This window comes from Schistocerca nitens, chromosome 2 (genome assembly GCF_023898315.1).
Source record: "Schistocerca nitens isolate TAMUIC-IGC-003100 chromosome 2, iqSchNite1.1, whole genome shotgun sequence".
Taxonomy (NCBI): domain Eukaryota; kingdom Metazoa; phylum Arthropoda; class Insecta; order Orthoptera; family Acrididae; genus Schistocerca; species Schistocerca nitens.
In genome coordinates, this window is record NC_064615.1 from 242,388,908 (window position 1) to 242,412,166 (window position 23,259).

The following is a 23,259-nucleotide window of genomic DNA, read 5'->3' on the forward strand; positions in this document are numbered from 1 at the left end:
TTGTGCTTGCCAGATGTTTGATTTTATGTCTGCTGAGCATTAATAAGAGAAATCAAATATTTTTTAATGACTTACATCTTATAGCTGCACATTTTGCATAGAACAGAACGACAGAATTAAGGCATTGCTACAGGAGCTTGTGTTTGGATATAACTTACAGTTTCTTCACTGATGCTAGATTGTGGTGTTATTTAAGAGGCGTTTGTTAATCTCTAGATAAAAAGTAATCAAATCAATGTGCCATTTTTATTTCACTATTGTCACAGGCAGTAGCAACAAGATCTGTATACATAAAACATCACGTTAATATTAGTACTATATAGCTTCATGTGGTCCTGCATCAAGCATTGAAGTTCTCATATTCCTGTGCCGGTAGTGCGTTTCCTTTGCGTCAACAGATACGTTCAGATTATACGACTGTGGAACAACTGAGCATTTCTTACAGCTAAGTCCACAACTGTCACAATGCAGCGCTATTTGTTGTCTTTTCAGACACTACAACTGCACACGTCACTTCATATCAACCACTGAACAAAAAAAGACAGAAGGGATAGAGGGACAGTCGAAGTAAGCGCGAAGAGACATGGTCTCTGCTTAAGAAAATCACGTTTCCACAGGAGGAAGAAGTCTGCAACTGTTTGATTAAAATGGAACATTGTTCAACAGTTGAAAATATCGTATGCTGGTACCTGTAGTTATTTTCACTGCGAAACAGTTCATTGTATTCACGTTAATAACAAGGCAGCAATGAGACGCACGACACCATCTGGAAACTCTGCTTTCTCCTCACTCCTAGTTATTATTATCTGCACTATAAACACATAGTTTGTTATTTTATGTTCTCTTTCAAACGATGAACTTCTTTTTCCACAGGAGAATGATCAGCAGAGCTTAGGCCCCAAAAGTGAGTTTGGGAGTGAAAGGTGGGGGTCGGGAAGTTACTTTGGTATGAGTTAAGGAACACCAGTTCTACCACTCGTCTCGACGCACCATCACGGAAGCAACGCCGAGGTCGGACCAGGCAGGCGACAGTCAATAGCTGTGTCGTGACACTTTGGATGCAGCCAGCAGCCTCCCTTCGCGATGCTCGCCTTCAGACAATCCGCAGGGACGAAAGCGCCATCAGTCCCAGGACTTCTCGCAGTTTACTGCAGCCAACCGGGACCGGCGACGTTCTCGCAGCTGCTGAGCGAATCCGTCCACCACCAGGTGGCAGTACGTGATGGAGCCTATGGCCAGAGGAAGACGGAGTTAGTGAATGAGTGAGTGAGTGAGTAAGTGAGTTACATGTTCCGTAGAGCATTTGAACGATTCTTTTATCAAAACGATGTGGAATGAGTCAGTTTACAGGAGATGTACAGATCATTAGTGTTAATATTAATGAACACATAATTTATCATCTACATCTACTTGGATACTCTGAAAATCACATTTAAATGCCTGGCAGAAGGTTCATCGAACCACTTTCATAGTAATTCTCTGTTATTCCAACCTCGTAGTACTGCTCACGGAAAAAACGAACACTGATGTACTTCTGTGCGAGTTCTGATTTCCCTTATTTTACTATGATGATCGTTTCTTCCTATGTAGGTCAAAGTCAACAAAATATTTTCGCATTCGGGGCAGAAATTTGGCGTTTGAAATTTGGTGAGAAGAAAAACGTCTGTTTTAATGATGTCCACTCCAGCTCCTGTATCATTTCAGTGATAACCTTTCCCCTATTTCGAGATGATACAAAACGTGCTGCCTTCTTTGAACTTTCTCGATGTACTTCGTTAATCCTATCTGCTAAGGATCCCAAACCACGTAGCAGTATTCTACAGGAGGACGGACAAGTGTAGTCTACGCAGTCTCTTTAGTAGCTCTGTTACATTTTCTAAGTCTCCTGGTAATAAAACGCGGTCTTTGGTTAGCCCTTTCCACAACATTTCCCATGTGGTCCTTCCGATTTAAGTTGTTCGTAATTGTAATTCGTATTTGTTTTTAGTCCTACTCGAGCAGCTACACTTTATTTTGTTTACTGGCTACCTGTTTTCAAGGTATAAATTCGTCAATGGAGTAGGAGGAGTCGTCCAGGAGAAATTATTTTCAATTAGATTTAAAACTTGCTATTCTACCTGTCAGACATTTTACACTATTGGACAAATAATCAAAAATTTTTAACATTACCTATTGAACTCCTTTCTGAGCCACTGACAGCTTTAACAGTGGGTAACAAAGGTCATGTTTCCCTCTACTTTTGTAGGTATAGAAATCACTGTTCTCAAATTCTGATGGATTGTCTATGACTAATTTGATTATCGGGTACATGTATTGCCACGGCGCAGTTAAAATGACTAGCTCCTTGAAGATGTACCTACACGAAGTCCGTGAGGGAACATCACATATTATTCTCACTGCTCGCAATCAGTACTTTCTTTCTAAGTGATGTGTTATCCCAGAAAACTATTTCTGTATGACAATACAGATTGGAAATATGCGAAATATGTCAGGAAGATGATTCATTTGTTTCCAAGTTTAGCAACTGTACGAAGAGCAAAAGCAGCTGAACTTAACTGTTTTTTAAAGCTCAGTAATATCCTCCTTTAAGTTCAAGTTTTTATCAATAAGTACACCCAAACATATGGAGTATTCTGTCCTATTTATTGACTCTTGCTCATGTGCTACATCATTTGTTGGTATGACTATTTTTTGTACAGAACTGAACTTGGTGCTTTTTTTTAGGAACAGTCCACTTTTCAGAGAAACATTCAATACATTCAATAATTCTTTGGAAAATGTCATCTATTAACTCTTCTATTGCTTTCTCTCTAATAGGATTTATTATAAGACTAGTATTGTTTACTAAAATTACCAGTTTTTCTCGTTGAATTTTAACCGTAAGGTCATTCACATATATAAGGAATATGAGTGGACCCGTAGTTAAACCCATTGCGACTCCCTATCTGATTTCCTCCCAAACACTATAATTTTCTACCTTTCCGACACTGTCTCAATTATTAAGCACAACTTTCTGCATTCTGTTTGTTAAGTATGTTCAAACCAGCTCTGCGTAAAGTATCAGTTCCATGAAACTTGAGTTTTTCTAGGAGAGTATCATGATCTACGTAATCAAACGTCTTGGAGAGATCGCAAAAAATACTAGCTGGCGATGTATTATTTAAAGCTTGAGTATATTTATAAATAGCATTCTCAGTTGAGCAACTCTTCTGGAATCCAAACTGTGATATGCTAAGTAATCTGTTTCCTCTTACGTGTGTAACTACTTTCAGTACATAATTTTTCGAATATTTTGGGGAAGCTGTAGGTAAGGAAACGGGATGGCACTTGTTTAAGTCTGTCTTGTCTTGCCACCACTGCCCCCGACTACATATAACTTTTATTCAAATTTTAGTACTTGCCGTAACTGGTTATTCTCGGCAAAACCGAGAAAGTGAATCTAACGGAAACGCAAATATACGGGTCGTTTAGTCTCTTTTCAGTAACATTTTAACTTTATCGATTAGGCTGCTGCTCATTAATACCTGAACGCCATGAAGAAGGCATGCATCAAACTTCACATTGGAACGCTTCGGTATGCAAATGGCTAGCGTTTCAGCGCAACCGGAAAAAGCAGGCAGGAGTAGCGTCACATACAGTTTGTGCGTTAGGGACGATTGCACAGAAGGTTTCTCATTCAGAAATCGCATTTCGATGCTGTACGTTATCTGATACAAAGTATTCATATACCTACTGGAGGACATCAGCGTGACGTGTGAGGTGTGAGATTTATGGCGGCTAGACGTGTGCTGGGAACACTTTGAGGTTTAAAAGTATACACATTATGAGAAATGAAAAGGTATATCGTGATAAATCAGTTCTTCAGCATTTTTGCCACTACATACATCTTTGCATGTCTGAATACAGGAGTGACATATTCCTTGGTACCAGAAGTTTTATTACTTGAGAGAGAGAGAGAGAGAGAGAGAGAGAGAGAGAGAGAGAGAGAGAGAGAGACTATTGTGTCAGTGCTGTGTGAGTTGCTTGGATGGCGAATCTGCTCCACGGAGATTTGTATCTTAGATGATCAGTGATGTTTAATTCGAGTATAAAAATGGTTTGTGGTGATTTAGTAAAGAGATAGCTCATTTTGAAAAAGGTAATCTGCATAAAGCTTTATATGCCGCAAGCGCTAGTTATTAATTATTGTAGTATAAAAATTTTATTGTGTATAACAGTATCTATGTGCTCGTATCCAGAGCGCATTATCACCTCATGTGTTCAGCATTCTAATTATCCTACTAACGCTACTGCCTGTCAAAAATACTTCATTATCAAAGCAAATAGCCAACTGTAATGTCAGGTTTTAATTGCGTTTAATAATGTCTACGTGTTCCACTCGGAGGATTGTCAGTCTTGAGTTCAGCATTTTAATTAATTTCCTCCCTCAATTGGTAATTAACGAATTTCATCAAAAAGGCGAAGTGTGAACGTGATGTAATTCAAAGATCGTGTACAAAGGTAAAATTTATGATATGTGGGAATGTTAAGGAGAAGTCGTAATTTACGTTAGTACGAATTATTTCTGTGTCATGAAAAGGATTCCATATAATTTCAAAATACTTCCTAGTCATTCTATAAATATTTCATGAAACTTCTCGCCATTATTAAATGAAAGGAAGATACGATAAAACCTGCTCTATCACGCCTTGCGCTACTGCGTATACAACGAATAATATTTTCAGAAAGGGAAGAGGAGTTTAATTAATGAAAACAGCGTAAAATAAAATAAATTAAGAAGTCAAACTGCCGCGCAGTGGTTATTTTCAGGTCATCAGCTGAGCAGCTGAGCATGTCAAGGCAAGAATATATTGTAGGGCCTAAATGAACATGTTACGAGGATAATAGAAAGTTTTGATCAACAAAATTTTATTTCAATCCAACAAATGCGTTTTCCATAACAGAGCACATTTACGTTACGTAACAGTCATTGCGTCTAAGTAGTTCATGACAAAGTCGTTCTGAGTATATTCTTTTATGCCGTTATTCATATATAGGCTCATTTACTGATAAATGCGTTTTAGATTAATCACACGTTTTAGATTAATTTGCACTGACCTGTCAGTGTTCAAAAGAAGGGTCGCAAAGGCGATTCTAGGTCAGATATTATAGTCTTAATTTTAAAGTAATTGTCTTCGCTAATATGTAACGAAGGCGGTTCAAAGGTTCAAAGTGATCATAGAAGTGCTAAATATAGTGGACAGAGAGGGAAAAAAATCCATTCTTCCTTAGGATCCCAAACCAGATAAGATAGTGAAGTGGGATGTGAACGTTCTGACTCGTACCAAAGGTGTTCCTCTGGATTCAGGTCGGGCCTCTGGAATGGCGAATCAATTTCAGGAATTGATTGTCTACAAACCATTGCCTCACGGAGACTGCTTTATGACAGGATGCATTGTCATACTGGTGAAAAATCCAAAATCATGTTAAAACTGTTCTATACTGCACACAATACATGATGCGGTAAAATACACTGAAGAGCTAAAGATGATAATGATTGTGATGATGATAATGATTGTGATGATGATAATGATTGTGATGATGATAATGATTGTGATGATGATAATGATTGTGATGATGATAATGATTGTGATGATTTGGGTTGAGAAGGCGCTCATCAGGGTCATTAGCGCGCTGACGAAAAGTCAACATTCAAATCTCATGGGTGGGGATGTAGGCTGTCCCCACATGCGGAGCAGTTTATAACGTATTAAAGTCTGCCGCCCTTCCCTACCAGAAGAGCTAAAGAAACTGGTACACCTGCCTAATACTGTGTAGTGCCGCAATACGATGAGGCATGGACTCAACTGATGTCTGAAGTAGTTCTGGAGGGAACTGAAACCATGAATCCTGCACGGCTATCCATATATCCGTAAGAGTACGAGGGGTTGAGATTTCTTCTGAATATCACGTTGCAAGGCGTCCCAGACATGCTCAATAAAGTTCATGTCCGGAGAGTTTGGTGGCCAGCAGATGTTTAAACTCAGAAGCGTATTCCTGGAGCCACTCTGTAGCAATTCTGGATGAGTGGGATATCGCATTGCCCTGCTGGAATTACCCAAACCAGTCGGAATGCACAATGTACATAATGGATGCAGGTGATCAGACTGGATCCTTATGTACATATCACCTGTCAGAATCGTATCTAGACGTATCAGGGGTCCCGTATCACTCCATCTGCACAAGCTCCACACCATTATAGAGCCTCCACCAACTTTAACAGTCCCCTGCTGACATGCAGGATCCATGGATTCATGAGGTTGTCTCCATACCCGTACACGTCTACGTCCATCCGCTTGATAAAACTTGAAACGAGACTCGTCCGACCAGGAAACATGTTTCGCGTCATCAACAACCCAATATCGGTGTCGATGGGCCTAGGCGAGGCGTAAAGCTTTGTGCTGTGCAATCAAAGGTAAACGAGTGGGCCTTCGGCTCCGAAAGCCCATGTCGATGATGTTTCGTTGAATGGTTCGCACGCTGACACTTGTTGATGATCCAGAATTGAAATCTGCAGCAATTTGCGGAAGGGTTGCACTTCTGTCACGCTGAACGACCCACTTCAGTCGTCGTTAGTTCCGTTTTCGCAGGATCCTTTTCTGGCCGCAGCTATGTCGGAGATTTGATGTTTTTCCAGATTCCTGGTACTCACGCTACACCCGTGAAATGGTCGTATGGAAAAATCCCCACAACATCGCTATCTCTGAGATGTTGTGTCCCACCGCTCGTGCACCGACTGTAACAAACTCACTTAAATCTTGATAACCTGCCATTGTAGCAGCACTAACAGATCTAATAACTACGCCAAACACTTGTTGTCTTACGTAGGCGTTACCGACCTCAGCCCAGTGTTCTGACTACTCACTGTCGGCATGGCGACCACAGTTGCGACTTCCGTTGATGGGGATGCAGAGGCGGCTAACAGCGACGCGGCCATCGACGAAACGGTTCTGTGCACAGCTTCACGTTGGACGTATCCTTTGGTGAAGGCAAACGAGGAGAACGAACGTTTCCATATTTCATTCGTCGTCGCCATACAGATCAAGCCCCTGGCTTTATGTTGAAGGATACCGTTTTGTACACAAGAAGGACACCTCTGTTTCGCAAATCCGGTAAACTGGACAGCGGCCATTACATTTCTGATCTGTTAATGCCTGTGATGCTGTCTTTCAACATGACAAGGCAAGGCCGTATGAAATTGCTTGTGCTGACCTCCATACACAGGTAAATGAGATGTACTGGCAGTTGCGTATATGGACAACCATCAGCTTTATTGAAAATTTGTGCTGGACTGAGTCCTGATCCCTATTTCCCGCTTCACGCGAGAGGTCGCCTTACCGTTACGCTGTCTGAGTACACATCACGGCCAGGTCCAAATTTCCGTACGTCGGCAACCAAGTGTCTACAACCTACCCTCGTACATTCATTACGTACTGTATATTCCTGTAAATCGGATACATTTTAATTGAAATCCGCTTACCCGTCATTGGCGAACAAATACGATACGGCAGTGTCTCTGTCGCTCACAAATACGATGCAATGTTCCTTCGGACAAGCAGGCATGTTCGAAGAACTTGGGCAATGCACTTCTGAATAACACAGGCACTGCGGTATCGTACTTTACCCACAGGGATGTTCGCCTGCTGCCTCGGGCAGCACATTTTCTCGATCCATCAGAATTAGGTACGCCACCACTCGCGAACCATTACGACTCTGACTTGTAGTAGTAGTAGTAGTAGTAGTAGTAGCAGCAGCGCGTGCGCGACATTGATGCTCAGTTCGTCTTGATGCCCAACTGGGTTAGATCTGCTACAGACGTGGTTCAAATATCGTGGGAAAGTGATTTCATCCACCCTTTTCCGCACTTGGAACTTTGACAGCAAACACCTGAAACGTCTGTATAGAACCATTTTATACTCTATGTGACCAGTTTTCTTTGGTTCCCACCTCATTTTCTGAACCGCTAGTCCGCGGTGTACTACTTCAGACACACCCAGAAGAACTGAACAGTGGCACTGATATAAATTCAGTAATAATCTGTCTTTTAGATACAAACAACTTATGCTTTACATTAGATTTTTCATGAACTATACAATTCAGTTGCGTATCCTATGTAATCCACATCCGTATTTATGTAATGGCAGCCTATATTACCATGTTTCCTCCTTTGCCTTGCCACTTGTGTGAAAGAATGATATAGTATGTGTGTCTTTTCGGGTTTACTAAGCGTGTGGCAGACTAGTTGCTTTTCGTCTTGTGGGGAACAGATTAACCAATGTGGTATTTCTTCAGCCGGGCAAAGAGGTTTGTCCTCACTGTTCGTCTCTTGTCTGCTCTTTATGTTCGTGGCGCAAACGACACCTCTGTTCTTTCCGTTTTACCCAAGTGGTTCTCGCTTGGGAGGCACTTTGCCGCTGGTTGTTGGTGCAAACTGTTCCTTGTTCTTAAATGTGGTCTTGCTACAGTAAAGTAGCTATGTATGCGTAAGTTCTTCAGCCTAACTGAAGCATTTTCTCTCTTTTTTCAAGATGTATTCACTTAAAATCATAATGCTTTATTAATATTAGGGGCTGTTCGAGGTTTCGATTTAGTGAGTATTCTGGGTTTGCTCCGTTCCTTTGGAACATTGCCATGGCGTTGTTCTGCACAGCATAGTGATTAGGCCAAGTTACAGCGATCTTTACCCTGTGCGAATGTGAGATAAAGTGTGTCTTCGTGTACGTGTGCGTCTTTCTAATATGATTTATGGGTCTTTAAATGCCTCTCATTAATATGAGCTTATATGTACCGATTTTCATGTACGCTTAGTTACACATATTTCCACGTCTTCCTCGTTCAGTGAGCCTTCAGCTCTAGTTTCTGTATTTGAACTCTGATCCTTGTTACACTCAATCATCTTACGTGATTTTCGTGGTTTTTAGGGGATTTTAGGTAACCTGTTTTGTTTGTGGGGACCTTCAGCTTTCCTAGTCTCTTTAATCTGCTGCCCATTCTCGATGTGTTAATCTAACCGTTGTAGTCGTGTACACTATTCGGTAATTTCGTGATTTTTCTCTCTATCAACAAGGTGCTGCACGATCAGTGATTCCTTCGCCCACATGTTCTTCCCCTTTCCTCACATGCAACAGTTACCCAGGAAGTAATGCACCGCATTCTTTTCTCCAACAATTCTTTATTGCACATAAGGAGAATTACACGCACGAAAGAATGGTGTTTTATCTACACACCCTATTTTACCACGTAATTTCCATCCGTTCTATCGCCTTCCTCCAGCGTGTATGCCCTGTCAGTACTAATCCTGTTCTGGTGGTGGAGCCAGTGTTTCACTGTGTCAATCATCCGCTCATCGTCCTCAAAATGCCTTCCATGAATGGCATCCTTTAATGGCGAATAACATCACAACCTCGCTGCGACATGATAGGTGTGACAGCCGTGGATGGTCTCCCGGATCGCTGCAAGTCGTGGAGCTCCGCCGAACCGGCTCCTGATGGCCTCACCCTCCGTGCCCAGTGACTACCTGTACCTTTGTCGACAACAGAAGCTCCATACACTTTGCGCAAGCATTTGTCAATATTCCCCACTGTTGCTTTCTCTGCAGTGAGCAATTCAATGACGGCACGGTTCAAATGGCTCTGAGCACTATGGGACTTAACATCTGTGGTCATCAGTCCCCTAGAACTTAGAACTACTTAAACCTAACCTGAGGACATCACACACATCCATGCCCGAAGCAGGATTCAAACCTGCGACCGTAGCGGTCACGCTGTTCCAGACTGAAGCGGCTAGAACCGCACGGCCACACCGGCCGGCCCAATGACGGCACGTTTACATCACTTACAGACGCCATTTTGAAACTGTCCTCCAGCTACACTATCTGTCGGAAGTGACGGTAACTTGACGCGCTCACTAGGGAGACTTTAAATAATACATAAGTAAAGTTTCGCATTCGTAGCATTGTTTTCGGCCGAGAAAAATAAATGCGGCGCATTACTTTCTGGGCAACCCTCGTAAACTGTGAGCGCGGATTCCCGCGTCTTGTATTAGAAAATTTGTTTCAATCGGTATAAATCTCTTTGCCGTTATTTCATGCTTTGATGATGGTTTATGTCTCTCCGAATTTCTGTGAATGCAGTTTGATTGTATTAAGCTGAGAGTTGCTTTTCCTCTGCTTTCATCTCCAGTACGATCAATTTAAATGCAAAAGTTGCGTTTCTTAACGTGACCTGGTAATGTGTGTCATTTTCTGACACCAGCCAGCTACTGTGTCACCATGTTTCACCGTATTTATCGTACGTGAATTTAAGAAAAAATGTGCTAGTAGGAAACCAATACCGTATGTCACGTATGTAGTTTATAGTCTGATTACGTAATTTTATTTTGCTTAACATGAGTGAATTAATGTAGGTCCTTTTAATTCTGATTATGCAGTCACAGAAAATTTTCCATTTCGGTCTGATCTTTTGTATGTAAAGAACTGATTCGGCTGGTAGCGACCTTTTAATTTATAGCCGTTCATACCTTACGTAAGTTGCTTCAACACCGATAACGCATGTGCACTTTGTAAGGGGTCAACCGCCCCTTACGTATTGAGTACGATATATCTTTGCCTCACGCAGGTCGCAGTAGGTACTATAGATAGTCAACCGCCAGTGCGGCCAAGAAGTCAGTGTTGAGACTCCGAGTAAGTAAGTTGTTGGCTGCTAAGCGAGCAGGCCGGATTTCGGCGGGACGGCTGACCGCATTTACAAGTGTTTAACGGCTGTGTGCGTCACCCAACGCCGTGGGCCTGACCTCCAGCAAATACGTAAATGGCATTAACTGAGTGATTTGTTGACGTGCGTAAGTGTTCATTTTGCACCGTGATTACGCGACAACCGAGTCGGGCACCGACGATTTGTATTGCAGTGAGGATTGTGCATTCAGTGCTACATGAAGAATATTGGCGTGTGACGATATTAATAGGCGACCTGTGATGATTAACCATTATTATTTTGTCACACGAAGGGAGTAACTGCGTCATTCATGCTGTTTAGACTATATATATAGAATCTTAACAACAAAGTATGTACCGATTATTGCTACCTGACATCCTAATTAGGTTTGCTAGATCTGATACGAAACAACTCCAGCGGAAATATTAACCGATCAGCCTGTATCAGTTGCACACGGTCAAACTATTCTAAACTGTTAGGCTATTATTCACTAGTCAATAATGGTGGTTCAATAAGGTAGTGTTTCAACTTCCATCCATGGCAATGGGTATATTACACACCCTCTCTTCTTCCTATAGACATAGGTAATTTATATCCGCCTCTATTCCACTTCTGCAATCACGTATACATTTACCCTGTGTTCATTCAATCCCTTCCAACCCTCCCACCTACCCTGCCGTTAGCGTGTACCCTTTCCCCATGGCCGCGCTGGGTAGCCGCGCGGCCTAGGGGGGCCTTGCCAAGGTTCGCGGCCACCCCCTGCCCCCCTCCCCCCCCGGTCTCCCCGACGGAGGTTCGAGTCCTCCCTCGGGCATGTGTGCGTGTGTGTTGTCCTTGGCGTTAAGTGAGACTGAGTAGTGTGTAAGCCTAGGGACCGAAGCCCTCAGCAGTTTGGTCCCATAGGAACTTACCACCACCATGCCCCCATCCTCCCCAACCATCAAAGCCTCTAGACTTCCCCTTTGCAGCTACTGTAACACCAGTTTACATCACACGTCTACCAGCACTGCTGACGCTACATGAGCTTCACCGTGACGTCAGCATAAGCTGCATTCACACGGGATACATCGGTACCAGCCTGATCAGCGCCAGCCACAAGTTTAACAACTTCATGTCTTTGGACTAAAAAATTTGATCCCAACATGTCCCATTCCACTGACCAATCATCTTAAATAACTTAATCTGGAAAACATTCTCACAAATTTATTAGCAGCGACCTTCCCTTCCACAAAATCTCAATACAATCACGAATCCAAATGGTTAAAATGGCTCTGAGCGCTATGGGACTTACCATCTGAGATCATCAGTCCCCCTAGAACTTAGAACCATTTCAACCTAACTAACCTAAGAAAATCACACACATCCATGCCCGAGATTGGATTCGAACCTGTGACCGTATCGGTCGCGCAGTTCCAGACTGAAGCGCCTAGAACCGCTCGACCATAGCGGCCCGCTCACGAATCCACCCCAGTGATGTATTCTACCTCGTTAACTCGCCGAACTTCTTTCGTGACACCTCATTTGTGTAACCCCGACCTGATCCAAAGTTTCTCACGCAACAGGCGCTTTTATTTGAAGAAAACTATACCGTTTACCTAATTATATTCCTGTCAGAGTAAGGATTTCAAAATAACCTAATCCTGAAATTCTGACTGACACTCCCTTCCACTGTCCCAACTCTTATTTTTATCACCTTATTCCAGTTCCTCGCTCCTCGGTTGAGAACCCTCGACCCCGTAAGTTCCCCCTACAATCGCAACACCTCCACTCCCACTATCCCACCCTGTGACCACGGTGGAAAACACTGAATCATTCATTCCTTGCCCTCCTCCTACCCGTAAATGTAACTGCAAGAAATCTTAGTACACCGGGTGAACCATTATTGGCACATTCGCACGCCACAGCATGATCCTTGGCATACTAATAGTTCATAAATGTCCGTACGAAAGTTTTGGTAGAGAATGGTCGTCGAGGAAACGCAATTTGGTAACCGTCCACTCATGTCCTACAAGTATCTTTATCAATAGTTTGCACCTGTGCTGTTAACGTGGCGCTGTGGGTAGAGTTTTGCGTCATAACACCGGAGTATATGATTAAGATATCAGGTCAAGGTCTAATTTTATTTTCTAATGTTACACTGACTGATATGGAATCTGGCTACATAATCGTTTTACAGCATTTACAGCAGATCTCATACAAAACAGGTGAATTATTTAACACCAATACGTATATGAGAGCACAATTGTTTTTATTATTTCACTTCTAAAGACGACATTTCCCTTTGCTTTTATGTGTTTACTCTGTTTTCTGCCACGCACTGCGCCCTTTCCGGTTAATTAACAATTTTGGTTCCCTTTTCTTCAGTTACACCCCTTAACCCAAAGTACAATGAAAACAGACTCTCCCCTCTCCTCCTTGACCTATCACTGCTGCTTTTATCCTAGGTAGCACCGCTGCAACTATGAAAATTACTTTTCCTGCAACTATGAAAATTACTTTTCCACATCGTCAGAGTTCACTGTTCATCACTACTTCATCAGCTGCATTCGAACCCAGTTTCCAGCGTACCTCCCTGCTATTTGTTCCATCGATTACGTCTTGGCCCATAAATGAATGCGCAGACTCTGATACTCAAAACAAAAATTCTGCCCAGTACGCTAACTTGGTCTTGCCGTGCACGTAATTACATCGATGCCAAATTACCGTCCTTTGACGTCCGTTTTATACCAAAAATATGCACAGAACGAGTTTTAATTGAGACTTTCTGTATTGTTAGCATGAAAAGAATCGCGCTATGACGTCATAGTGCGAGAATTTTGATTGGCCTTGTACAGTACAATAAAAAACCCTTTGCCACGCACTACACAGCAGGAAAACTAATGTTACCGGAATCACTGAAGACAAATAATTTAAATGACTGATTTTTTGGCTTATTCGTTTTGAAGGCAATATTTAATCTCACTGTTGGTCGCCTTTTCAATAGTCCTAGCTTTTTTCGCGTATTTGTGAGCACTTTTAAGCGAATGTGACACTGAATTTTCTGACAGTTTTTAGATACCTGGAAAAAGTTAACTCCGAGAACTAAAGGGCCGAGTTTTGGGGAAGTATTTTGTCTGTACTGTCCTCGGCGACAAGATCTCATTATGCAATAGTTTACGATACGCCCTGTGAGAGGTATTTTACGAAGGTGGTTTGAGAAGTTTGGTAAAGAGGCAAGAAAACTTTTTGTTTCGTAAACGACTCAACTTGTTTCTCGACACAATCTCCTTTAAGGAATGTACACTTGACCTACCCATCCTATAACTTTTTCATCCCAAGGGAGAAATAGGTTCTGTGAACCTCTGCAGAATAATCTTTGACTGCACCTATCACTTTCTCATTTGACGAAAATTCGTTCCCAGCAAGTCAAGACTTCAAGTTAGGAAACAGGAAGAAGTCACTTGGAGCTAATTCTGGTGAATAAGGTGGATCAGGAACCATTTCGAAGACAAGTTCATGCACTTTCGCCATTGTTATCGCTGATGTGCGGTATGATGCGTTATCCTCGTTGACGAGTAGATTTTCGCCTGCAAGTCTCTGCCATCTTTCAGACAACCCAAGTTTCAAACGATCCAGCATCCAAGCATAATAGGGCCCAATTATGGTTCTACCTTTCTCCGAGTAATCTATGAGGATTACTCCTTGGGAATCCCAAAAAACAATGTCCATTTCCCTGCCAGCTGACGAAATGCTCTTTGCCTCCTTCAGTGCACTTTCACCAGCCTTTGTCCATTGTTTTGACTCCCGTTTTGACCCTGGTGTGTAATGATTGTTACGGCGTAAAGCCAAGCGCCGGCACGCTAGTCGACAACGAGAGCAGAGAAGGCTATGAGATGAAGTCAGCCAATCGCACGCTGATCATACCTACCTCCAGGACGACAACGCGACAGCAGTGGCCCCTATGTGAAGAGGACATAAGCGCCGCGACCGAATGGTGACGGCACATCCAATAGCAGCTTCAAGATTAGCAACTTCTATGGCAGCTTCAACGCTCGTACTCTTTACGTAACAGACTTGGGATTGTCTATGGTGAAGAAGACTGGTTATTTTGTATGTCGCCCTCTAAATGGCTCTAAGCACTATGGGACTTAACATCTGAGGTCATCAGTCCCCTAGACATAGAACTACTTAAACCTAACTAACCTAAGGACATCACACACATTCATGCTCGAGGCAGGATTCGAACCTGCGACTGCGGCAGCCACGTGGTTCCGGACTGAAGCGCCTAGAACCGCTCGGCCACAGCGGCCGGCTGTCACCCTCTCCTTGCGACACATCTGTGTAATTGCCAGCGTTAAGTATATGAATTTTCTTATTCTAATAAAACTCATTAGTTGATTTATTTCATTGTTGTCTAGTGGAACAAGTATGCAGGCTTCCTAGACACTACAATGATGGGTCAACGTTTCAACAACAGTCACAAATCGGAGCAAGAAGTCTTGTGGAGTATGATTAAACAACGCCAGACATTGTGTTGAAATGTAGTGCCGGAAGCGCTTTTGGGAGACTGAGCAATCTGGATGCCCACGCCGCACGTATCTTCTTCGTAGCCAGTTCTCCATGCAGGATATTAAGCAGTCGTTCAGTTGAGATGCCTACAGTCTCAGCAATCTCTCAAATTTTTAATCGGCGGTCTTGCATTGCCATATCACGGACTTTGTGAATGTTTCCTTTGTGGTGACCTCAATTGGACGGCTAGAGCGAATTTCGTCTCCGATGCTTGTCCAACCACATTTAAAATCATTAAACGAACAGTAAATGGTGTTCAATGACGGTGCACAGACCGCTTGAACTTCATGCAAGTCTGTTTTGTAACAGCTCGAAACTGAATTTTCTCCATCATTACTCGCAGTCGACACACACCAATTCAGATGGCTGTTATCAATGGACTGTAGGCTGTACATTGTTGAATTCCTTATACGATCCTTGGAATAATCAAGCGCACCAACCATGAAAGCACAACAAAAGTGTTACAGACTAATCAAACTATCCTCGTAGCGTGTGTGTGTGTGTGTGTGTGTGTGTGTGTGTGTGTGTGTGTGTGTAGAGCAGAGTTGTCAGCAACCAACACGGGTTAAGTGCCCTGATGGGTGGTCAGGACTGCGTGACGAAACAGCAGCGCCCTCTACGGCTGGCCACAGGTGGGAGTTGTGCAACGTGTGACGTGAAGTGTCGTGTTGTAGCGCTACGTGACTGGACTCCGCCCATCCGCGGCCCCGCGCCGTGTGAATGGTCCGCGTCCCCAGCGCTCGCCCGAGCGCGCTCAGCCGGAACGCGGCGGCTGACGGCTGGAATACGAGGCGGCCACAGCCGCGCACAACCCGTCCACCAGTAGCGCTGGTCGTGGAACCATTCTCACGAAGGCGGGCATTTAGCGGAACTTCAGTCAGTCTCCCGCTTCCTCCGGGATGGGCTCAAATTCCCGACCAGCCATCCAGATACACGTTTTTGCGTCATTTTCCAAAGGCTCTTAACATTAATTCCGTAACTGATCGTTTGAATCGGTACCGCCGACTTCCTTACCCAGCGCTTCGTCAATTCAGTCCTGTGCTCCGTTCCTAATGATCAACGGGTCGTAAGCCCTTTCCTGATCCTGTACGATATGAAGGGCAGGAAGATCAATAGGTCGATTGAACTGGCCGCTTTCTGTGACATCCCAGATTTCTTCTTTTCTTTTTTTTCTTGAGTCATCAGTCTTATCAATAGTTTGATGCGGCCCACCACGATTTCCTCTCCTGTGCCAACCTCTTCATCACACAGTAGCACTTGCAACCTACGTCCTCAACTATTTGCTGGATGTATTCCAGCCTCTGTCTTCCTCTACAGTTTCTGCCCTCTACAGCTCACTCTCGTACCATGGAAGTCAGTCCCTGATTTATTAAGAGATATCCTGTCATTCTTTCCCTTCTTCTTGCCGGTGTTTTCCACATATTCTTTTCCTCTCCGAATCTGCGCAGAACTTCCTCATTCTTTACCTTATCAGTCCACCTAATTTTCAACATTCGCTGTAGCACCACATCTAAAAAAATGGTTCAAATGACTAAGCACTATGGGACTAAACATCTGAGGTCATCAGTCCCATAGACTTAGAACTACTTAAACCTAACTAACCTATGGACATCACACACATCCATGCCCGAGGCACGATTCGAAACTGCGACCGTAGCAGCAGTGTGGTTCCGGACTGAAGCGCCTAGAACCGCTCGGCCACTGAGGCCGGCGCACCACATCTCAAATACTTCCATTTTCTTCTGTTTCGGTTTTTCCACAGTCCATGTTTCACTACCATACAATACTGTACTCCACACTTACGTTCTCAGAAATTCCTTCCTCAAATAAAGGCCGATATTTGATAGTAGTTGATTTCTCTTGGCCAGGAATGCCCTTTTTGCCGGTGCTAGTCTGCTTTTGATGTGTTCCTTGCTCCGTCCGTCATTGGTTATTTTACTGCCTAGGTAGCAGTATTCCTTAACTTCATCTACTTCGTGACCATCAATCCTGACGTTAAGTTTCTCGCTGTTCTCATTTGTAATACTTCTTATCACCTTCGTCTTTCTTCGATTTACTCTCAACTCATACTCTGTACTCATTTAGATTGTTTGTTCCGTTCAGCAGATCATGTAATTCTTATTCACTTTTACTCAGGATAGCAGTGTCATTAGCCAATCGTATCATTGATATCCTTTCACCTTGAATTTTAATTCCACTCCTGAACCTTCCTTTTATTTCTATCATTCCTTCCTCCATGTACAGATTGAACAGTAGGGGCGAAAGGCTACATCCTTGTCTTACACGCTTTTTACTCTTAATACGAGGACTTCGTTCTATGTCGTCCACTCTTATGAATCCCTCTTCCTATAGCTTACCCCTATTTTTCTCAGCATTTCGAACATATTGCACCATTTTATATTGTCGAACGCTTTTTCCTGATCGACAAATCCAATGCACAATTCTTGATTTTTCTTTACTCTTGCTTCCATTACCAACCGCAACGTCGCGCGGGATTAACCGAGCGGTCTGAGGCGCTGCAGTCATGGACTGTGCGGCTGATCCCGGTGGAGGTTCGAGTCCTCCCTCGGGCATGGGTGTATGTGTTTGTCCTTAGGATAATTTAGGGTAAGAGGGTAAGCTTAGGGACTGATGACCTTAGCGGTTAAGTCCCATAAGATTTCACACACATTTGAACATTTTTGAACCAACCGCAACGTGAGAAATGCCCTTCTGGTGCCTTTACCTTACTAAAGCCAAACTTATCTTCATGTAACATACTCTCAGTTTTCTATCCCATTCTTCTGCTTATTATTCTTGTCAGCAACTTGGATCCATGATCTGTTAAGCTTGTTCTGCGATAATTCCCGCATTTGTCAGCTCTTGCAGTATTCGGAATTGTGAGGATGATGTTTCTCCGAAAGTCAGATGGTATGTCGCCACACTCACACATTCTGCACACCAAAGTGAACAGCATTTTGTTGCCACTTAATCCTATGGTTTTAGAAATTCTGATGGAAAGTTGTCTATTCCTTCTGCCTTGTTTGATCTTAGATCCTCCAAAGCTCTCAAATTCTGGTTCTAATACTGGATTACCTACCTCCTCTAAATCGATTCCTGTTTCTTTCTTCCATCACAGACAAATCTTCCTCCCCTTAGATGCCTTCAATGGACTCTCTTCACCTGTCCCAGATTTTATCAGCGTGATTAATTAATGCTTTGTAGAACTGCTGTTTCCATTTTACACACAGTATTTCTGCGTCCAACCCAGCCGCCTTCTTTAGTGCTCTGAGTTTTGCTGTTATGTGTATTCGCCGCTTGGACTTCAACCAGACTGAACTACTACTGTTCTCAGACCACTAGTTATTGCCGAGTTAAATTTCTGAGCCTGGCTACGCCCTTTGATGGTTTTCTATTTTTCAGATCCCGCACCGATATGCCGTGAAATGCATAGCAAATGGCTTACGTGGGAGAAGAGATATAAGGAGCATCAACGATACACCCGACTAAAACAACCAACCAAATTAAATGTCGCCGAGCACTGCCTCGAATATAATCAGAACATGAAATACGATGAGGCCAGTATCGCAATGCAAATGCTAAATTTCTGCGACAGTATAATTAAGGAGTCTGTCGTAACAAAGGTGTCAAAAATCGCAAACAGGGCCGGAGGTTTCAAATCTATTAAGATCTCGTCGGCCATAACGTCCACCAGTACTGTGAACGCAGGGAGAAGTTGCGTTTTACGGAATACCAGTGCTGGTTCCGAATGACAAAGGAGCATCGAAGTGCATTGTCAGGAATCGAACTCAGCTGTAAGTGGCGGCGCGGGAGCAACAGTAGTCTGCCGTCTAGTTGGAGTCTAGGCAGCGACAACGCTTAACACCAAAGCTTACAGAGTAGAAGTGTAGAGAAGCAGAGAAGAAATTGAAATTCACTCGTACCTTTTGGACTCATGGGAATGATAAGTGCGGATAAATAACAGTAAATTCTGCGTAAACTACATTTGTGTTTGGAGAGATAAAAGGATTTTCTCATGTAAGACAATGACAATTTGTTTAACTGTAATTAATTTTGGTCTCGAGAACAGATAAAAAACGCTACAGGAGCAGGCAGGAACGGTATAAGAGTAAGAAATTAGTGTCTTTCTTCGTAACAGGGGAAAAGTTATTGCTTCCGAGCAATTACAGAAAAAAGTGTTACTGTCATAAAAATCGAAATGTCATAAATAACTGTATAGAAAAACATAAGCGTCGAGGCCACTTAATTCGTAATCGTTTCGACAGTTTTCCCGATCTTCATCAAATTCATTAATTACTGAGAAAAAAGGCTTTGTTTAACGTCTAGAAATGTAGCTCCGGTGACTCATGGACATGGGCCAGTTCGCATGGTAGAGAACACAGCCTCTCAGTCATGCACTTCAACCAAAAATAAATAAATAAATAAATAAATAATACTGTCACAAAAGTCATCTCCTTTTTGACATAATTACAATTACTGATGCAGTAGTGTTCTCAGAGAACATACTCCTCTACACTACCTGATGAAAACTATCCTGCACCTATTAGTTGACACTGATATGGGGTGTGTACACAGATCTCCATCGTCAAGGCTTTAACTCCGCTGAAGACCCTTTAAATGTCTGTGGAAGAATGGCAGCCAATCTTCTTCAAGAGCCAAAACAAGAGAAGGCAGTGATCGTGGACGCTGCGCTCTGCAGCAAAGACGACGTTCTAACTCATCGCAAAGGTCATCCGCAGGGCTGAGAGAGGGATTCCGGGCAGATCAGTCAATTTGATGAATATTATCGCCCACTATCCATTACCTCATGCATGCTGCTTTATGACAGGGTGCACTGCCATGCTGATACGGTCATCGCCTTCGAATTGTTCCTATCTTGTAAGAAGCACAAAATGCTGTAAAACAATAGCCCTTCGCATGCAGCGGTTTCTTAAGCCCGATTAAGGGATCACACCCTAACAATGAAAACACTCCCACACCGTAACACAAGCTCATACTTACTTCATTGCTGGTACTACGCATGATGGCAGGTAAGTTCTCCAAGAAAATCTTTCCACTGATTTGGCACAGGGTATTGCGTGATTGCTGCGCGCGGTAGCCGCGCGATCAGAGGCATCTCGTCGTGGTCCGTACGGCTCCCCCCGTCGGAGGTTCGAGTCCTCCCTCGGGCATGTGTGTGTGTGTGTCGTCCTTAGCGTAAGTTAATTTAAGATAGATTAAGTAGCGTGTAAGCTTAGGAACCGATGACCTCAGCAGTTTGGTCCCATAAGACCTTACCACAAATTTCCAAAATTGCGTGTTCTCAATCCGAATCTGTTTTTCCAGTCATACACGCTAAAATTGCGTCACTCTCTACATCATCTCAAACCTCGCTTAGCAAGGACGACAGAAATGTGTGCGTTATCAGGAGCTGTTGGACCACTTTACCCCATTCTTTCTAGGTTCGCAGCCGCGCGGGATTAGCCGAGCGGTCTCAGGCGCTGCAGTCAAGGACTGTGCGGCTGGTCCCTGCGGAGGTTCGAGTACTCCCTCGGGCATGGGTGTGTGTGTCCTTAGGATAATTTAGGGTAAGTAGTGTGTAAACTTAGGGACTGATGACCTTAGCAGTTAAGTCCCATAAGATTTGATACACATTTGAACTTTTTTTTCTACGTTCGCACGCACAGTCACTGTGCTAACTGGACTGCCAATAAAACTTTGGAACTCACGACTGATTCATCCCGCCGATTTTATGCGACTTCTTACAGCCACACTCCGCAAGGCTCGAAGACTCCTGTCCGTCAGTTCTGCCTGGTCTTCGCTTAAGTGAGGTTGCCTCTTCGCTTTTTCACTTCACCAACAGTGGACGTGGGCAGATTTGAAATGTCCCTGATGGATCGTTTACTCAAGTGACGTACGTTGACAAGTCTTCGTTCGATATCAGGGAGCTCTCCTGACCGACCTGCTCTGCTGTTACTGTTTCTCTACTGACAGCACAGTACTTCCCGCATCCGTTTATACCGGCCTTCCGCCTGTCGTGTATCTACTGGCAAATTTCTTATTACGTAGGCGTGTCAGGATACAATTCCAGTGTTGGTGATGTCCACCTTTGTAATCAACGCAACGTACGCTGCTACAGTAGCACTTCATTTGGAAGTAGCAGGTTTGAATCTTCGCGGCGGCAGTAACTTTCACAGCCAGTATCTGGCTGACATGGTGAGGAGAGGTGGCGGCGCGCTGGTCGCGGTCACCAGACCGAGACAAAGCCATGGGCCAAATTCGTAACCTAAACACAGTGTACCACGAAGCATATGATAATGTTCTTGATTGTGGTCGGTAAGTCGAACGAGAACGTAAAGTTCATTGGCCCCCTTGGTGCTATTCGTGAGGAGCATGCTGTATGAGGGGTGTTGAATTTCACTTTCTTCCTTCGTTCTCTGGTCATCAATAACCAAAAATATCTCTGCACGCGCCCATGATCGCCTACAGTCGAATGACACTTTCAAGTTACAATACTCACAGTTTTCAAAAGGAAGTGCCAGCTTACTCGAGAAAGGAAAGCCTCCTTATAAAGGTGGGCGACTGAATAAAACCTCGCGGGCCTCTGAACGAAATATACTCTTGAACTTTTCCTTCTTACTCGCCTAATTTTTGCGCAGCATCAGAATTACAGCAGAAACCCCCTCCAACTACCGCCTCCCCAATCTCCTCCCTACCCGACCGGGGGTAATTCTGGAGGTTGATTAAACTTTTGGTACCCGTATTTCGCCAGCAAGCAGAGGAGAGGTAGTGTTGGCGTAAAGCAGGGCTTAACAACTGGCCGGTTTTGAGCGCGAGTACTCGCGTGTGCTCAGGGACGTGCTCGCGAGCAGCTGCAAGGAAGCGGTGTACGGAGGGAGGGGAGGGAGGGGAAATGCGCGCGCACGTTTGAATAGGGCCGCAGCGTGCCTATTGAATTCGCGCCGACTGTGTAACGTTTAAAGTACTGCGATCGGCTCTTAACAGTCACTTCGCTGGTTAAGAATCATGTGAAGTCGCCGTTGTGTAACCCCAACCATGCTTTCGCAGTTCAACCCCCATTGGGAGGAATTGTATCTGTTTACTGAAAAAGATGGTGTTGCAAAATGTTTAGTATGTCACAAAACGCTGAATTCTTTTACGAAGTTTAATTTGCAGCGACATTATATATCGTACCACGCGAAAGACTACGGACGTGGAAAATGTGATTGAGCAGATCGTGCACAGGAAGTTATTAAACTTAAAAGGAAGCTATCCGAAGAAGATCTGGACGACGAAGAAAAATCAACTGAGGCAGCTCTCAGAGTGTGTTACAAAATTGCTTTGCTTTTAGCAAAATCCCTGCGCCCCTTAACTGATGGCGATTTAATAAAAGAATGTTTGGTAGTTGCAGCGGAACATTTGTGTCCATCTCAAGTTGAACAGTTTCGGATTGTGCCATTATCTAACATGACCATTATGCGTCGCATACAGGACATGGCAGACGACGTCCAGAGCCAGCTTGCAAATATATGTTAAGATTTTATGGCGTATTCTCTAGCTCTGGACGAAAGTGTTGGAATCACTGGAACAGCGCAGCTTGCCATATTTATTAGAGGTGTTAACAGAGATCTTCAGGTGAGGGAGGAGCTCCTCGATGTAGTAGCCATGAAGAACAGTACAACCGGAGGTGATATTTTAAGTAGTGTTGAAGAAAGTGTTAAAAATATAGGATTGTCGTGGAATTCTTAAGTTTCAGTGTCTACAGATGGTAGAGGCATACACTAAGCTAATAAAATTATGTGGCACGTGTACATTCTCCTTTATTTGTTTCATTTGTCGCAGTAACAATTCGTGAGTGATATCCCTGCAGGTGGCCGCGGATTTACATTGACTGGCGGCAGCTTTTGTGTACCCCACGTGACTCTCCCCACTCTCCGCTCTGGTCTGGTAGTGGGGGTAGCGTGCTCGCGCTGCTTCGTGC

General features: G+C 43.6%; 1 protein-coding gene across 1 annotated transcript in view; it reads right to left on the reverse strand.

The window, feature by feature from the left end:
• Positions 1-232: 232 nt before the first annotated feature.
• LOC126234948 (uncharacterized) overlaps positions 233-23,259 on the reverse strand; it is a 145,429-nt gene continuing 122,402 nt past the window's right edge. Inside the window, exon 7 of the mRNA XM_049943687.1 lies at positions 233-1,229. Coding sequence (XP_049799644.1) covers positions 1,123-1,229 — 107 coding nt within the window. The 3' untranslated portion in view covers positions 233-1,122. The remainder of the gene's footprint in view (positions 1,230-23,259) is intronic.